We start from the raw sequence: 16,464 nt of genomic DNA, 5'->3' as shown, positions 1-16,464 counted from the left end.
TCTGTCACTTCAGTTCCAGGAGATTCAATGCCCTCTTCTAACTTTCATAGACATCAAGCATGCACATAGTGCACATACATACATGTAGGCCAAACAGTCATAAAATAAATACATCCATTAAAAAAAAAAAAAAAAAAGAATAGCTTAAGAAAAAAAATCGGTGTTGCTCAGTTTATACCAAATCATGTAGATCAAAACTTTTGGATCTACTGAAGTCTTTAATGTCTCACAGGCACTTATTTTCTTGCATCTAATTTTGACAACTGATTAGAACCTCTTCTTTTAAAAATTATCTGAAAGAGTTGTCATTGTGAGTGATTATCATATGTACATATCATAGGTCCTCTGTGTCTTCACTCTTACACTCCCTCTCTTCAGACTATAAAGTAAGGCACAGCAGTGGACTGCTTGCCCTCCAACAGCTAAGCGTGTCACACTATGCTGCTATCTGTCACACCCCTTCTATTTTATGTTTCCCTAATTTCGTTTCCAATGGACAACAAATGCAATTTGAGGAGTACCACCTTGTCACTAATCTGAGTTACTCATTTGGAAGAATGCAATTCAAGCTAATAAAGTGAAATGGAAAGTAAAAATCAGAATTCTTCAGAGACAGGTACAACAGATTTATACAAAATAAGAGTCACTTATTAGTGACAGAGAAACAGGAAGTCAAGAACTCTTACACTGAAATAACCCACAGGCTGGTTATTTTCCTTCCTTCTTTTGTTTTAAAGACCGGGTTTCAGTATAAAACTCTGCCTGAGATCAGCCTGCCTCTGCCTCCTGAGTGCTAACATTAAAGGCATACGAAGCTACCATGCCAGACCTTAAGTAAGCTATTTCCAACATTAAGAAAAAAACTAAGTCCCCCAAATGACTAATCTACATAGTAAGTTCCACGATTGCCAGAGCCACATAATAAGACCCAGTTTCAACAAAACAGATTGTTTTATCTGGAGAGGAAACTGCATCCACACTGAAAACTGTCGTGTATAGAGCCTTTCCTTATTACTATTCCAGATAACAGTGTGGCAGTCTGCACAGCACTTCACTGGCATTATTATGAGTGACCCAGAGACAACTTCTTGTCTGTGGAAGGACATGTCAAGTTTATATGCAGATTCTGTACTAGGCCATTCTGTAGAAGAAACTTTAGGACCCAGGTTTTGGTATACGGTCTTTCAACTAGCCCTGCTCCCTCAGGATACTGCAGGATGCACCTTGACCTCTGCCAAACGTGAGGTGTGGAAGGCAGGCCTCACTACTGGACAGCACCTGCTGCTGGTGCTTCTTGTCTACCCAACGGGTTCCTAAGCTAGGTGGCCTTTCCTTGCATTTGCCAGAGTCTCAAAGAGTATCAAAGAAAGAAGAAAGAACTGCAGTGACAGCCTTGAGGCCTCACCAGCACAACTTTAACATTACCGTTTGGTACCCCTCAATGGCTAAGCCTTGGGAAAACAGTCTCCCTTAAGAAAGGAATAAAGAACAACACTCCTCTCTTGGGAGCTTTGGTGAGGGTTATGTCGCTAGACAGTGTCCCAGGGTACTTAATTCCTCAAAAAAGGAAAATCATATTTTGGATCCAAAAATAGGTCTCAGAGGCTCCTTCTATAAGCCAAAACAGTCAAAGAGAATGTACACCCAGCACACATGACCAGAGTCCAGTCACAGATGAGATTTTTATCGTGCAAGTATGAGAATAAACAATAATTTTTCCTTTCTTTCTTTTCTTTTCTTTTTTGGTTTTTCGAGACAGGGTTTCTCTGTGCAGCTTTGGAGCCTGTCCGGGAACTCGCTCTGTAGATCAGGCTGGCCTCAAACTCAAGAGATCCACCTGCCTCTGCCTCCCAAGTGCTGGGATTAAAGGCATGTGTCACCACCAACAGGCTAAGACTAAACTTTTGTGCTATGAACTTATTTCAGATGATAAATAGCAACATCTACTAATATACAGAATTAGTACATTTCTTGAATAATACGCTATAGTTAAAATTTCAGCACCTAAAATGGTCATGTTCTTTCCCACATAGTAGATATTACCACTACTTTCAGAAACTTCTATATAAATATATTTATACAACTCAAATTCTCTTATAACATCATCATGATGGAGAAGCTAGGAAGAGTGACTGATTGCAAGTAGAATTTAGTAGGTGAAGGCACATATAAAAAGGGACTTTCAGGTCTGGCTGGACGGCTCAGTAGCTAAGAGCACATATTGTTCAGTTCCCAGCACCTACATCAGACAATTCACAACTGCTTGTTTCTCCAGCTCTGGGGGGATCTGACACCCCTCTGACCTCATACAGACATTTACATGTAAACCCAAATAAATAAAAACATTTAATAAAAAAGGGAATTGAATTTTAAACTGTGCACATGTATTAACTATTTTTATTTGAGTCTTGCTTCGTAGCCCAGGCAAGCCTACAAATCATGATCCTGTGTCTGCCTCCCTACAGCTGGGATTATAAGAATGAGTCGATCATATCCAGTTTAAAAAAAATAATTTTAGCATCTAAAAAAGTACTGGTTAACCAGGTATGGTGGTTTGAATTAGAATGCCCCCCATAGGCTCATGTTTCAAAGCTTAGTCCCTAGTTGGTGGAACTGTCTGAGAATGATTAGGAGGTGGGGCCTTGTTGGAGGAAGTATACCATGGGAGCCCAGCTTTGAGGTTTCAAAAGCCCACACCATTCCCGTTAGCTCTCTCTGCCTGGTGTTTGTAAACAAGATGTAAGTGCTCAGCTATTGCTCTAGTGCCCTGTCTGCTGCAATATCACCCCATGACTGTCATGGACTCTAACCCTCTGAAGCTATAAGCCCCAAATAAACGCTTTTATAAGTTGCCTTGGTCATCATACCTTACCACAGCAACAGAAAAGTAACTAAGAAACTGAGCATGGTGGTACACACCCTGGATCCCAGTGCTTGGGAGCTAGTGGCAGGCAGGTATCTGCGAGTCCCAGTCCATCCAAGGCTACACAGTGAGACTGTTTTTAAAAAAAAAAATAAGGGCTAGAGAGATGGCTCAGTCTTTAAGAGCACTTGCTACTCTTTAGGACCCAAGTTCTATTCCCAGAACCCATGTTAAGTGGCTCATAACTACCAGTACCTACTCCTGAGGATCTGACACCCTCTTCTGTACTCATACATGTACATAACCCATATACAGACATATACACACATACAGACACACATACCTACACAGAGAGAAATGTTATTAAATAATTTTTTTTAAAAAACTACTAGTTAGAATATCTATATAGCACATCTGCAGATTTGTTTTCCCTATATTTCTAGAAAAAGTAGAAAATAAGTTCTAAGAATAAAGAGGATGAAATCTGTGGGACAGGTTGCAAAAGCTAAGTCCTTTTTAGAATTTTAGAACAAACACGCATGCATAAACAAAGGAAGTGAATTCAGTATGCTAAACCTCCACTGCCTCGTTCGTTCACTGTTCTTAGGAGTCAGGAGATGCAAACAACTCAACAACCTATCAACTGATGAACACCAGGTACGTACATACACACGCATACACATTTTCCAGAAAGAAAAGGGGATGAAATCTGTTGTTTTTATGATGCTAAGTGAGACAACCCAAGCACAGAAAGACAAACGGATGTGTGGAACTTCAAAAGCTGACCTCACTGCTGCAGAATCAGTGACACCAGGAGAGCTGGAGGGAGGAGGATGAGGAAGGTGGGTCAGCACCCTGACACAGGAAGAGAACTGAGCACTGGTGCTCTACGGTTATAGTAGGGTGACTACAGAGAACAGCAATGTATTACGGATCTCAAAAAACTAGAAGGTGTTTTTAATCAGAAAGAAATTATATTCAAGGAGAGATATATTTGATGCTTATCCTGATCTGAACTTTACACATGACATATACACGTACTAAAACTGAGTATCCCATAAATATGTAAATTACAAGTATAAGGTGTGGAGATGGTTCAGCGGTTAAAAGCACTGACTGCTCTTCTAGAGGACCTGGGTTCAATTCCAAGCACCCACATGGCAGCTCACAACCGTCTGTAACTCCAGTTCCAGGGGAACTGACACCTTCACACCAATGCACATAAAATTAAGTTAAATAAACATATATACACACACACATATATGTGTATATATGTATGTGTGTGCATATGTATATAATTGTGCATATGTGCATATATAAATATATATGTATATATATATGAATGATAAGCCTAGCATGGTGGTGCATGCCTTTAATCCCAGAACTCGGGAGTCAGTGGCAAGTGGATCTCTGTGAGTAGGTGGTCAGCCTGGTCTACATAGTCAGTTCCAGGCCTGTCAGAGCTACAAAGGAGAACCTCTAAATAAATTAAGTAAACAAGTAAAACAGATGAACAAACCAAACAAACAAAATCCAACACCAACTCCCTCTCCCAGTGTAGCCTATTAGAAATTCTCCAGGTAACTGGCATAGAATCCTGCTAAGATGCCACCCAAGTTTCTACTGCACTTCAAATACTAGTCATTACATACAAGAGAAAATGTGTGTGTACAAAAGAGACAAACACATATTTGTAGATACATATTTAATAACACTGCCAACAATTTTTTATTCTAGTTAAACTTGTGGATAAAAAAGCAACTAAAAAACAATCTGAAGGAATTTTTGTTGGAAAAATGTCTTTAACTGTATTACAACTAAAAAGCTTAGAGTACATCTTCATATGAAGTAAGTTAATTATAGACAGATTTAACTAATTTGTCTAAAAACTAATTCTCACTTTGATTTACTACCTGAACCACTATTATGTAACTGTAACCAAGACTAATATAAGTTACATACTCATCAAGACTTAAAGAAAAATAACCATAAACACATTGCTTTAGTTCCCTAATTCCCTTATAAAATCATTTATAATTTTATAATTCGTTTATTTAATGTGTGTATGTCTATGGTGGTATATAAGGTCAGAAAATCACCTAAGGGAATTGGTCCTCTCCTTCCATCATGTGGGTCTCAGGATGGAACACTCAGGTAGGTCATCAAGGCTTGGTGACAAGCTCCTTTATCCACTGAGCCATTTTTCTAGCCCCCTTATAAAATTACTAATTACAGTATATTCCTAAATGAGTGTGAATATATTTTTAAACTAGAAATCATCTGTATACTCTCTAAAACTTCTACGTACATTTAAAAATGTAATAAAAATGCTAATCTTTCAAAGAATATTATTTTTGCACAAGCCTAGCAAAATCTTCACTACTTTAGTCTTAATTTATCTTAATGTTTTATTCATTTTGAGGCCATATATTTGTCTACTGAAAGACTCACACCAGTCTCCCCCAAGGCAAGTCCTTATCCCCTCTGTACCAATACTGAACCTCAAGAACAGTTCCTACTCCTACAACACAGCAACAACCCCAGTGCACTTCAATTACTGTTTGGTTAAGTACATAATGAAGCCACGATTCAAGAATATCTTTGTCAGTGTTTGAACAACAATAAAAAGAAAACTGACACTGGCATGTGACCATCAATGACCAAGATGCAGGTAGAAATAGACTTTGGTAACTAATAATTTAGAATAAATGAAGACAATGCCCAGGGTCTACCTCAACTAGAACAAGTCGTGAGCCAGGAATGCAGAATAAACGTTTAAAAATACACAATGGGAGTGAATTGAGTGTGGCTGACACTTTCAGTGATCTGCTATTAACAGATCAGGACATCAGGCTTACTGTAACGACAGAATCCTTAACATTAAACACGTAACATTTCAATTTTGCTTGTTTCCCCTAATGTCAATTCTAGAAGACCTAGTAATTATCTAAATGGAACACGGTACAACTCTGGTATGTATAAGTGAATGGTAACGATGAGATACAATTTTTTTTTTTTAATTTGTCAAAAATTGGTAAACGTATCAAAGAATCGCTAAAACATTTTTACCAACCATGTTGCAAAAGACCTCTAGTTGGCTGGAAACATCCCCTTCTCTCAAACAACACACAGCAAACTGCTTTCTCAAAGACTATTGTAACAGTGACTAACGCAAACCTTTTACACTTGTTTTTCAAACTAATAATTTCCTTCACCTAATCAATATTTTGATCAAATACAATGAAACAGTTAAGGAAAGAATGTACAGTCTAAAAAACACATTTAAACGCAGTCTCCTTAATCAAAGGAGGTGTGACAACCAACGCAACGCATGAAAAATTAACCTTAATCCGCCAACCAAAACACGCAAAATGTCTTCTAACAAGTCTCCTCCTTTAAACAACCATACACAAAAATTCCGTGCTGACTTACACCCACTGAAAGCAGCTCATTAATAGACTAGTTATGTTCGGAGATAAAGGTGCAACACTCTCATCTCACAAACCTCTCCAATTAACCACATCATCCAGGCAAAGCCGAACATTATTTTTGCTAAAGCAGGAATCCAACCCCAGGGAGCCTCAGCCCTTAGACAATGGTGGTTACCAGACAGCGCAGCACAGTTGGGTCCAAATGACACATTTCACTAGGCCTTGGTCACAACACACACGCGCGCGCGCGCGCGAGTCTACATACAGATACACACACGATCCCAAGGGGCCGGTTCTACGACAGGGGTGCTCAAACCCACCAGGCCATAGAGGGGAGCACCGCGGCGTAGTGGGGAGGAGAGGTGAGGGGGACGACACAGCGGAAGGGTAACTGCACCGCACACGAGGGAGGGGGCTGGAAATGGCCGATGGCTTCTATATTTATTTATTTAAAGGTATTGATTTAACGGGTCCTTCCCAGGGGCTCTGTAACTAAAGGCAAACTGCGCAGCAAACATCGTGGGGTTGGGAGAGGAGCCGCTGCTCCCCCTGCCCCGTGACCTGGGGGTGGGGGTGGCGGGGAGCAGCACAAGTTCCCTAGCCAGAGCCGCGGACCACTCGGGTGCCCCTCTCCCCCTCCTCCAGGGCAAGGGGGAGCCCACAGAGAAGGGGAAAACAAGTTCCCCAGCCAGCCTCACCGCCCCACGCTGCCAGCCGTCCCCCCCCACACACCTACCACGAGAAAGGGGGGAGCCCAGACCGAGCCAGGCGGCAGAAAGGGGGGGAAATCCCACCCTCTGCCCGTCCCCGGCCGCCAACAGACTCCCGTGGGGTGGGTGAGCCAGCCGGGAAGCCCAAGGAGGGGTGGGGACGGAGGGTGCCGGCCCCGAAACCAAACAAAGCGCGGCCTGAGCCGCAGCCCGGGCGGATCGCGCAGCCGCGGCTTTTCCTGCCGGCCAGGCCGGGCCAGGCCCGGGCCCCAAGCGAACACTGCGGCACGGTGGGACCCGCCTCCGCTCGGCCTCCGTCTCCCACCCCGGGCGCGCCGCCGCCGCCGCCCCCGCCCGGCCTCCCCGCCCGCTCGCCCGGCCCGGCCCGGCCCCGAGCGCGGCCTTACCCCTCTCGCCGGCGTTGTTCCGCTCCTGAGGCGGCGGCGGCGGCGGCGGTGGCGGCGGCGGAGGCTGCTGCTGCGGCGGCTGCGGCGGCTGGGGCTGCTGAGGCGGCTGCGGCGGCGGCTGCTGCGGGGGCTGCTGCTGCTGTTGCTGCACCGGGCGCGGCCGCGACACTCGCCTGGGTCTCCGGTTGGCGGCTCGGACGGAGTTCATTTGCCGGGCTGAGGTGGCGGCGTTGGCGGAGGGACACACGCACGCACACACACACACTCACACTCACACACTCACGCGCACACGCACCGCGAGCTCCGGGGGCCGGGGAAGGGGGTGGGGAGCGGGAAGGAGCAGGGGCGGCCGGGGTGGGGTGGGGGACGGACGAGGGGACACAGGAGGGGAGGGCCCGGGACCGGGCGTGAGCCCCCGGGGCCGCGGGGAAGGCCGGGGTACACACAGCCGGAGCTCGAGCGAGGCCGGCCGGCCGGGCCTGGCGCACGGGCAAGGCCGAGGCCGCCGGGCGGGGCGGCCGCGAGGGACGCAGACAGAAAGACGGGGCCGGGCGAGAGAAAAGAAAGAAAGGGCGTCCGTCCGTCCGTCCGCCTGCCTGCCTGGGGAGCCCGAGGCGAAGCGCGGCGGCGGCGGCGTCTGCGGCCGAGCAGACGAGCCGGGCCCGCCGACTCCCGAGCGGCGTCTCCGGCGGCGGCGGCGGCGGCGGGGGGGAGTGGGCGGGCGGGCGGGCGATCTCGGAGATGGCGAGCGGGGCGGGAGCGCGCGGGGGGCGCCCGGCTCCTCCGTTCCTCTTCCTCCCCCCACACCCCCTGAAAGAGCGCCCTGCGAGGAATTTTTCTCTTTCTTCGGCCTCTTCTCTCTCCTCCTCCGCCCCCCCCCTCCTCCTCAGCGAAGGGGAAATGAGTGTAAAGGGAGGAGATAGGGGCAAAAAAGAGGCGTCGTCGTTCCTCCTCCTTAAAGGAACCTTTCCTCCTCAGCCCCAGCGCCGCCGCCGCCGCCGCTGCTGCTGCTGCTGCTGCTGCTGCTGCTGCTCCGTGGCAGGAGGAGCCATTGACGCCGCCGGAGCCTCCACTCGAGCCGAGTCGGTCCCTCCCCGCCGTGGGGCTGGCCGGGGGGCGCGGGGGAGGGCCGGGGGGGGGCGGCCGGCGGGGGAGGGGCGGAGGGGGCGGGGACGGAGGGGCGGGGATTCCGGCCGGGCCTGACCAATGGGGGGCGCCCGTACAGTCCGCGGGCCAATAGGGCCTCCTCTCTTATCACGAAGTCCCTTCCTCCAACGCCCTGTTTCCTCTCTCGGGTTTCCTCCTTCCCCCGCGGAGGAGGAGGAGGAGGAGGAGGAGGAAAGAGGAAAGGGGGAGTGTGGCAGGGCGGGTGATAATGGGGAGGTATCGGGGCATATAATGGAGCTGGGGGGGAGGCGAAGGAGCGCCAGTACGGAGCGAAGATTCTAGGAGAGGAGGCGCTCGGAGGAAAGGGCGGGGGCTGCTGATGTAACTGGGAGAAGTGATTAATCCTGTATTTTGCCGTTTCAGCCTCCCTCCACCCCAACCTTCACCTGGTTTTCTTAAACGGAAAGTGGAGTGAGGGAGTCAGTCTTGGGTAACTCGGCATTTCTGTGCTCGGGAGGTTCTAACTCTGAGCTGCAGGGAGCGCCACAGGCTCTGTGCCCTTTAGCCCAGCTGGGGGTAAAAAAACCTTAGAGATCTGCTCGGACGGAGCTGAAAGCTTGCAAGTTTAGAGTCGGTTCCAGTTTCTGTCGCCCAAACCGAATGTTTTAGATCTTGGCCAGTTAGTTGGCTTTGGGTTTTTTTTTTTTTTTTTTTGGGGTGTGTGTGTGTGTGTGTGTGTGTGTGTGTGTGATGTACATGATGTTCCGGAAGAAATAAATGTGTGAAGATTGTGTTCGTGATTGACTATTTCATTGTTTTTTTAGGTCCCACACACTCAAAAAAGAGAAACTCCCAAGAGGAATTATCTTTTGTATCTGTATCTGGTCCCCTTAGCATAATCTCTCCCCAAGGAAATCGTGTTTCTATTCCCTGGCTGCCGCTGAGAATGTTCTCTTCTCACTATCCATTACGGCATAGCTAGTAGTTTACCTCTGGATTCCCTTATTTTCAGAGCTTTCAGTGATTTCCTACTTGAATTTCATTGATTACTTTCTAGGCTTAAGATAGATAAGACATTACAAAGCTTGATAAGAGCGAGAGCGAGAAAAGTGAATTCTGAGAGAAACTCAAGGAGAGGAGCCAATATTGTGCTGTGTGAGACCCAGATTTCTTATGTGACTCTAGGCAAATCAGCTTTCTGAATATCAGACATCTCTCCTGCCATTGAAATAAAACTACCATATGATATACCATTGTTGTTTTTCTTTTTTGTTTGGATCGTGTGATTTTTGAGATGCTCTCTTGTTAGTCTGGAAAATGGAGACTCCTGAGCATAATCCTTTCAAAACCTCTTATGTGAAGACAGCTGTTTGAAAAATGTCTTGAGGAGCTAGAAAGATGGCTCAACCCTTAAGAGAACTGACTGCCCTTCCAGAGGACCCAGGTTCTGTTCACGACATCGACATGGCAGATCACAACTGTCTGTAACTCCAATGTCAGGGCACCTGTCACCCACCCTCTTCTGGCCTCTGAAAGCACCAGGATGCACGTGGTACACAGACATGCAGGCAAAACATCTATACTCTTAAACTTTTTTTTATTAAAAAAACAAAACAGCTTGAGTTGTTCATGAGAAGTTCAGCCTATAACCTCAGAATTTTGAAGCTTGAAGCAAAAGAATGGCAAGTTCTAGGCCATCCTGGACTGTATAACAAGGCCCATCTCTAAGTAAATACATAAATACTAAAAATGTTATGGTTAACTAGGTAAAAATAAGCATTAGTATTTAGCGAAAATAAAAATTGAGGGAAGAGCCGGGCGGTGGTGGCGCACGCCTTTAATCCCAGCACTCGGGAGGCAGAGCCAGGCGGATCTCTGTGAGTTCGAGGCCAGCCTGGGCTACCAAGTGAGTTCCAGGAAAGGCGCAAAGCTACACGGAGAAACCCTGTCTCGGGGGAAAAAAAAAAAAAATTGAGGGAAGAGAGGTGGGCAGTGGTGGTGCACACCTTTGATCCCAGCATTAAGGAAGCAGAGGCAGGCAAGTCTCTGTGAGTCTGAGGACTGCCTGGTCTACAGAGCTAGTTCTAGGACAGCCAGGGCTATTACACAGAAACCTTGTCTCAAGAAAGAAAAAATATGGGGCTCAACAAGTACACACGGGTTCCTCTGATGTAAGCATAGTACGTAAGGTACTACAGAAAAATACCAAAGACCAAACCTTAGCCGTGATGAGTTTGAATTCTGATGTAGTAGAATTGAAGATTTATTCATATTAATCAGATGTAGGGAGAAACGGTGGCTTATTTCCTCTTATTTTGTGTGCGTAGATGAGTATGTGTGTGAGCACATGTGTGCAATGGCCTGGTCAAAGGACAACTCCCAGGCAGAGTTGGTCCTCTGCTGTCATGGGTTCTGAGGACCAAACTCATCCCTGTTTCCTGTCCATTTTACCCTCAGCTCCATGTAGCTCTCCATCTTCGACATAAATACCATCGTTTAGACTTTGTTTCACAAGTTGCTTATTTCAAAATATGTTTGGGAATAAAGTTACGGAGGCTGTCTTCTGCATATCCTAGATTTCTGAATCAACTGTGACTGGTATCTGGCCAGTGAGGGCAACGTGCCTTGTTTATAACATAGCATTTCTTGTTTTCTTATGACAGTTTCCCAATACATAAAAATTAAGTGTTCTAAGAAAAGAAACATCCCTCCTTCCTTCCAGACGGGGTCTCACTATGTGGTCTTGGATGACCTGGAACCTCACCATGTAAAACCAGGCCGGTCTTGAACTCACAAAGATCCATCTGCTTCTGTCTCCCAAATACTAAGGCCATGTGCCGTATACTGCTCACCCAGGAACACCCTTTTCTAATAACAGTGACTGAGGGATGGGGAGGTTTTCACGGCAGGCAGGAGGAAAGGACGTCTGAGCCACAAAGGCCACACGGTGTATTGTTCTCTAGTGTGGCCCCTACTGTGCTTCAGAAGGAGCACTAACCCCAAAGGTAGAACTGGTCATTTCTATCATTTTGAGATATTATGCGATTTCCTTTCATGGTAATTCATTTGGAGGTATTTGTCTCCTTTCTCCCCTCCCCCACACCCCAGTGTCTGTATGGAACTCAAGTCTCCAGGTCCATCCTCAGAGTGACACTTTGTCTTCTTACTGAAACACACCATTACTTCTGGACTTCCGGAATCCCCCACGCAGGTCTTGATGAGGCAGGGGCCTTGCTTTGCACTTCCAGGGCCACCTCTCTCCCAATGCTGCCCTGTTCTCCCTGAGTCGCATTGAACATGCTTTGAGGCTGCAAGCGCACTCAGAGAGAGGCCTTGGCCTTTCACAGGCATGCCCAGAAAAGCAACCCTTTATCTCAGGCTCCCTGAATGTCTCCCTATGTATGTGAGTCTGTCAGCTGCCTACTTCCAACTTCCCTTTCCACCATGGGAGGGCATGGAAAGTAAATCAGCTCTTCACTGTCCCCTGTCTTCTTTCCCTCGTCCTCCAGAGCCAACAAAGGATGGATTTCTTTTCTTTTGGAAACATCCCTTACGTACTACATTCTTTTTTTTAAGATATGATCTATGTTGTATTCAGGCTGGCCTTGAACTTACATCCTTCCTGCATTACTGAGAACACAGGTGCCTCTTCCTCCTTGAAATGGCATTTGCTCTGCTCTGTTTCTTGGGTGAAGTGACAGAGTGTGAGAGAAAAACTAGTTTAACAATAACAGATCTTTGGGGAGATATTTTTTTAAATATCCTATTCCCATGTCACTGGTTTAGACGTATTTTTAGTTTATTTCATGGAATTAAGCCTTAGAGTCTTGTTTGCGCAACAGTGTTCAAAAACGTCTTAAAATTGTGGAACTCGGAGTTTTTAGGGTGGGCTTTGGAGACCATTTCATCTCATTTCTGTATCTGACAGACTGCAAAACCAAAGTCCAGAGACACGAGATGACCAAACCATACCCCATTAACTACTCAGTAACAGCCACTGTCTACCAGTCCAATGTCCTTCCATTCACAAACATTGAATGCTTCTGGTGAAAACCCAAAATATTCCAGAGGGTTTTCATCCATCACCAGACCCACCTAGATTAGCAACTGATCCTGACAGCTGCCATAGAAATTGTTTTTTTTGTTTTGTTTTGTTTTGTTTTTTGTTTTTTGTTTTTTGTTTTTTTTTGATTTTTCAAGACAGGGTTTCTCTGTGTAGCTTTGCGCCTTTCCTGGAACTCACTTGGGGGGTTGGGGATTTAGCTCAGTGGTAGAGCGCTTGCCTAGCAAGCGCAAGGCCCTGGGTTTGGTCCTCAGCTCTGGAAAAAAAAAAAAGAAGACAAAACAACAAAAAAGACCAAAAAAGACCAAAAAAGACCAAAAAAAAAAAAAAAAAAAAAAAACCAAGGTAACCTGGAACTCACTTGGTAGCCCAGGCTGGCCTCGAACTCACAGAGACCCACCTGGCTCTGCCTCCGGAGTGCTGGGATTAAAGGCGTGCGCCACCACCGCCCGGCCATAGAAATTGTTGATGAGCTTGGGCATGGTAGCTCACACCTGTAATCTCAACTCGGAAAGCTGAGGTAGGAAGATTGTTGTGAGTTCAAGACCATCATGAGCTACATACTGATTTCTAGGAGAGTCTGGGCTACAGAAAGACCCTGGTTTTTTTGGGGGAGTTTTTTTTGGGGTTTTTTTTTGGGGGGGGTGTGCACATGTGTGTGTGTGTGTGTGTGTGTGTGTGTATGTGTGTGTGTGTGTGTGTTGGGGGGCGTAGGCAGGTATGCTGTGCACCAGTGTGCACATGCAAAGGGCCTGAGAAAGACGCCAGGTGTCCTGCTTTATCACCTGAGCTTTATCACATCTTCTTTGGGGCGGGGTCTCTCACTTCACCTGGAGCCAGGCTGTTGGCCAGCAGGCCCAAGTGCTCGGACAGCTGTGCCTGCCTCCCATGTCCCCGGGGCTACATGTGGGTGAGTGACATGAACCCAGCTATTTACATGGATGCTGCTTCTCATTTTTGCTCAGCACTCTTACCTACTGAGCCAAATCCCCTGGAATGCTTGTTTGTTTGTTTGTTTGTTTTTTGATTTTGTTTTTCCAGACATTGGTGTTAGATGATGGGAAACAGAAGAAAATATAAAGGGGGTTTTCATCTGGGGTAGCAATCTTCAAGAATTACTTCAGTAACACTTAGTATAATTTCAGAGGACTGAATTCCCTCAGGGTTCACTCGTCTTCAAGAACGTTTGTGTTTGTTTTTCTCAACTAATTACTAGTGCTTAACAGGTTAGTGTTTTTAAAATTATTTGCTTATGAAACCTACCACAATAGGAGTGTAGAAAAATAAGCCCTTTAATCATTTTAATACCTGGCAGGTGATATTTATTGTAATTTTTAGATTATAATTTCTGCCATTTCTAAGATTCAGCTTCCCTGTCAGCTACCATCTAGTCCCAAGCCATCAGCACTCAGTCAGTTACATAAGACACCTCAAAGCCTCACACTCCTTTTATGTCATTTAAGAAATTAGTTTGATCTGAATATAGTTCCCCTACAGGAATAACCAGCTCTGTTTAAGATATCCGTGTTGGAGTATGAATGACTTATCTCGCTAAATTCCAGAAAGTCATTCTTTAGCACATGCTCAGATAATACTTTATCAGGTAGTGAAAATTAACTCAGAACTAAGGCTTGAAGTGTATGTCTACATGGAAAAGCCTGGTGACCTCCATACAGCTATACTTACACTAGAGGTCATCGTTAAAGAATTACAGAGTAACTTTAATACCCTTCCCCATAGAATAACGCAGCCAACACAGTAGAAGAAATGAACTATATTCAAGATTTAGGGTGGATGATGGTCCATCTTTATATATCTTTATATTTTGCTTTTAAAAGGGAGAACCCAATTGCTCAGTGTTGAGAAGACTAGTCCAAAGTACTGTGTGGAAGTTGTCCTATGGAGGGCCTGGGAGGCGACAGAAGCATAAGGAGCTGTGAGGGAGAAGGCCGCAGGAAGTGCAGTCACTGGCTGGATGACCTTGGGCAAATTCCTTGGCCTCTCTGGGTTTGTTTCTACATCTACAAAGTGGGGGTGGGGAGTTATGATAATAGTTCTCATTGTGCAGGCTCATCACCAGGACTAAAGAAATCAGTGTCTATAAAAACAAAGCGTCTATGCTTAAACCCGTGCCTAATGCAGAGTGGAAGTCCAGTCCATGGTGGGCCATTCTGGTCCTTGCTGCTGCTGGCGATGAATTTACTTCACACATTATCTGATCAATGTGAAGGTCCGTTTTTGTGGAGGGGCATAGGGGAGCAGGTATGCTCTTGTAAGGAAATGTGCCAAGAAAATGACTGTTACGAGAACTTTTTTAAGGTTCAAGAAACACACAAAAGAAAGAGGCAGGGCAACTTAGTTTGGCTATAGGCATGAACTTGACACAGGTTGAAATTGATGAGAGGAGAATCCTGTGAAGGGTTTCTCCACTCAAGCAATACCTGGACCTAGGATGAACTGCTGGGGAGAGGTCAAGGTCAAGAAGCAAAATAGGGCTGGGGTGGGGGGGGTGGGGGGGTAGCAGTTGAAGGTTTATTTGTGTTAGAGGGAGAATTGGACCCACTTAAGTAGCAGGTTAAAATCTGCATACTCACCCTAGGAAGATGGTGCATGACTTTAGTCCCAGCAGCACTCATGAGGCAGAGACTGGAGGATCTTTGATTTGGAAGCCACCTGGGTCTATATATCCAGTTCTAGGCAAGCTACAGAACAAGATCCTGTCTCTTCAAGATAACCACCACAACAAAACTCTAATTCAGCCCCATTGAGAGTAGAAAATGATAGAAAAAATGCGACAGGAGAAGAAAAGAGGCAGAAATGAATGCACACAAGGTTCTAACAACTAACAGAAGAAGGCTGTTTGGAGACAAACATATGTCTTCGTGAGCTAGATATTCACACTCAAACACAGACATGTCAGCCCCCACCCCTAACCCCACCCCCACCCCCGACTGTGTTCCTGTAATTATGGCCATTTGAAGTGGTAACCAGATTCAGGATCTGTGCCGCTAGGACACACTGTCGGAAAGAGGCCTTGGAAACAGGGTTAACACAGATGTCTAGAAAAAGAAACAGTGGCAGCAGCTATACCCTGCAGTTGAAAAAGTCTCCAGGTCTTTCTGGAAATGGGCACATCCCGGAAAAATCAGCGGTCGGGCTGTAAGCATGGATTGTAGAGTTGACTACTGTAAATGTGAAGTGCTGGATTCACATGTGGGAGAAGTCATGTCATTGGGCAGAAACCAGAATCAGTTCAACGTTGTGTTTCCATGCCAGAAACACCAGGCTGAAAGGGAAAAGGGAAATAAGCATTCAAGATATGGAGAGGATTCCAAGGGGGGAAAGGAGGCTAGAGAATGAGCTAGACATTGAAATGCTATCAGACGAAACCCTCACATCCATCTCTGTCTTCATGACAGTTCTTGATCTCTGGTAAAGGAGAGGGAATTGCCTCAGACCAATCAGACGGGCTCTTGATCTTCCTATGGAATGAAACGGATGAAGAGATGGAGGCCTTTAGAGGAAGAACAGAAGCTATTTTAAAGTCTTTGTTGGATATTTTTTCAGAGCCATGAAAAGTAGCTAATATAGAATAGTATCAGAAGTGGGGTGGTTACTGACTGTCGCTCTGGGGCCTTTGCCACTGTTTTGAGGGAGGAATATGGAAGTGTTTGGAGCTGGGGTCTAGGGAGGGGAAGAAGGAAGATGTTGTATTAAAGGTGCAATGGTTTGAATGTGAAATGGTGAAACACTTGGTCTCCAGTGGGAAGTGCTGTTTTGGAAGGTTCTAGAGCCTTTAAGAGGGGGCTCTGGATGGAAGAAGTGGGTCAGTAGGTGTGGGCCTTGAAGATTTACAGCCTGGCCTTACTGCCTGTCTGCCTGC

General features: G+C 46.0%; 1 protein-coding gene across 2 annotated transcripts in view; it reads right to left on the bottom strand.

Annotated features, from left to right (window-relative positions):
* The window catches only part of Fbxo11 (F-box protein 11), an 81,567-nt gene extending 73,884 nt beyond the window's left edge, over positions 1 to 7,683 (bottom strand). For both annotated transcript variants that reach the window (XM_059248455.1, XM_059248456.1), the window contains exon 1: positions 7,412 to 7,683. In XM_059248455.1, coding sequence (XP_059104438.1) covers positions 7,412 to 7,619 — 208 coding nt within the window. In that variant the 5' untranslated portion in view covers positions 7,620 to 7,683. The remainder of the gene's footprint in view (positions 1 to 7,411) is intronic.
* Positions 7,684 to 16,464: the final 8,781 nt, after the last annotated feature.

This window comes from Peromyscus eremicus, chromosome 22 (genome assembly GCF_949786415.1).
Source record: "Peromyscus eremicus chromosome 22, PerEre_H2_v1, whole genome shotgun sequence".
Taxonomy (NCBI): domain Eukaryota; kingdom Metazoa; phylum Chordata; class Mammalia; order Rodentia; family Cricetidae; genus Peromyscus; species Peromyscus eremicus.
This window is presented reverse-complemented; position numbering and strand designations above follow the sequence as displayed.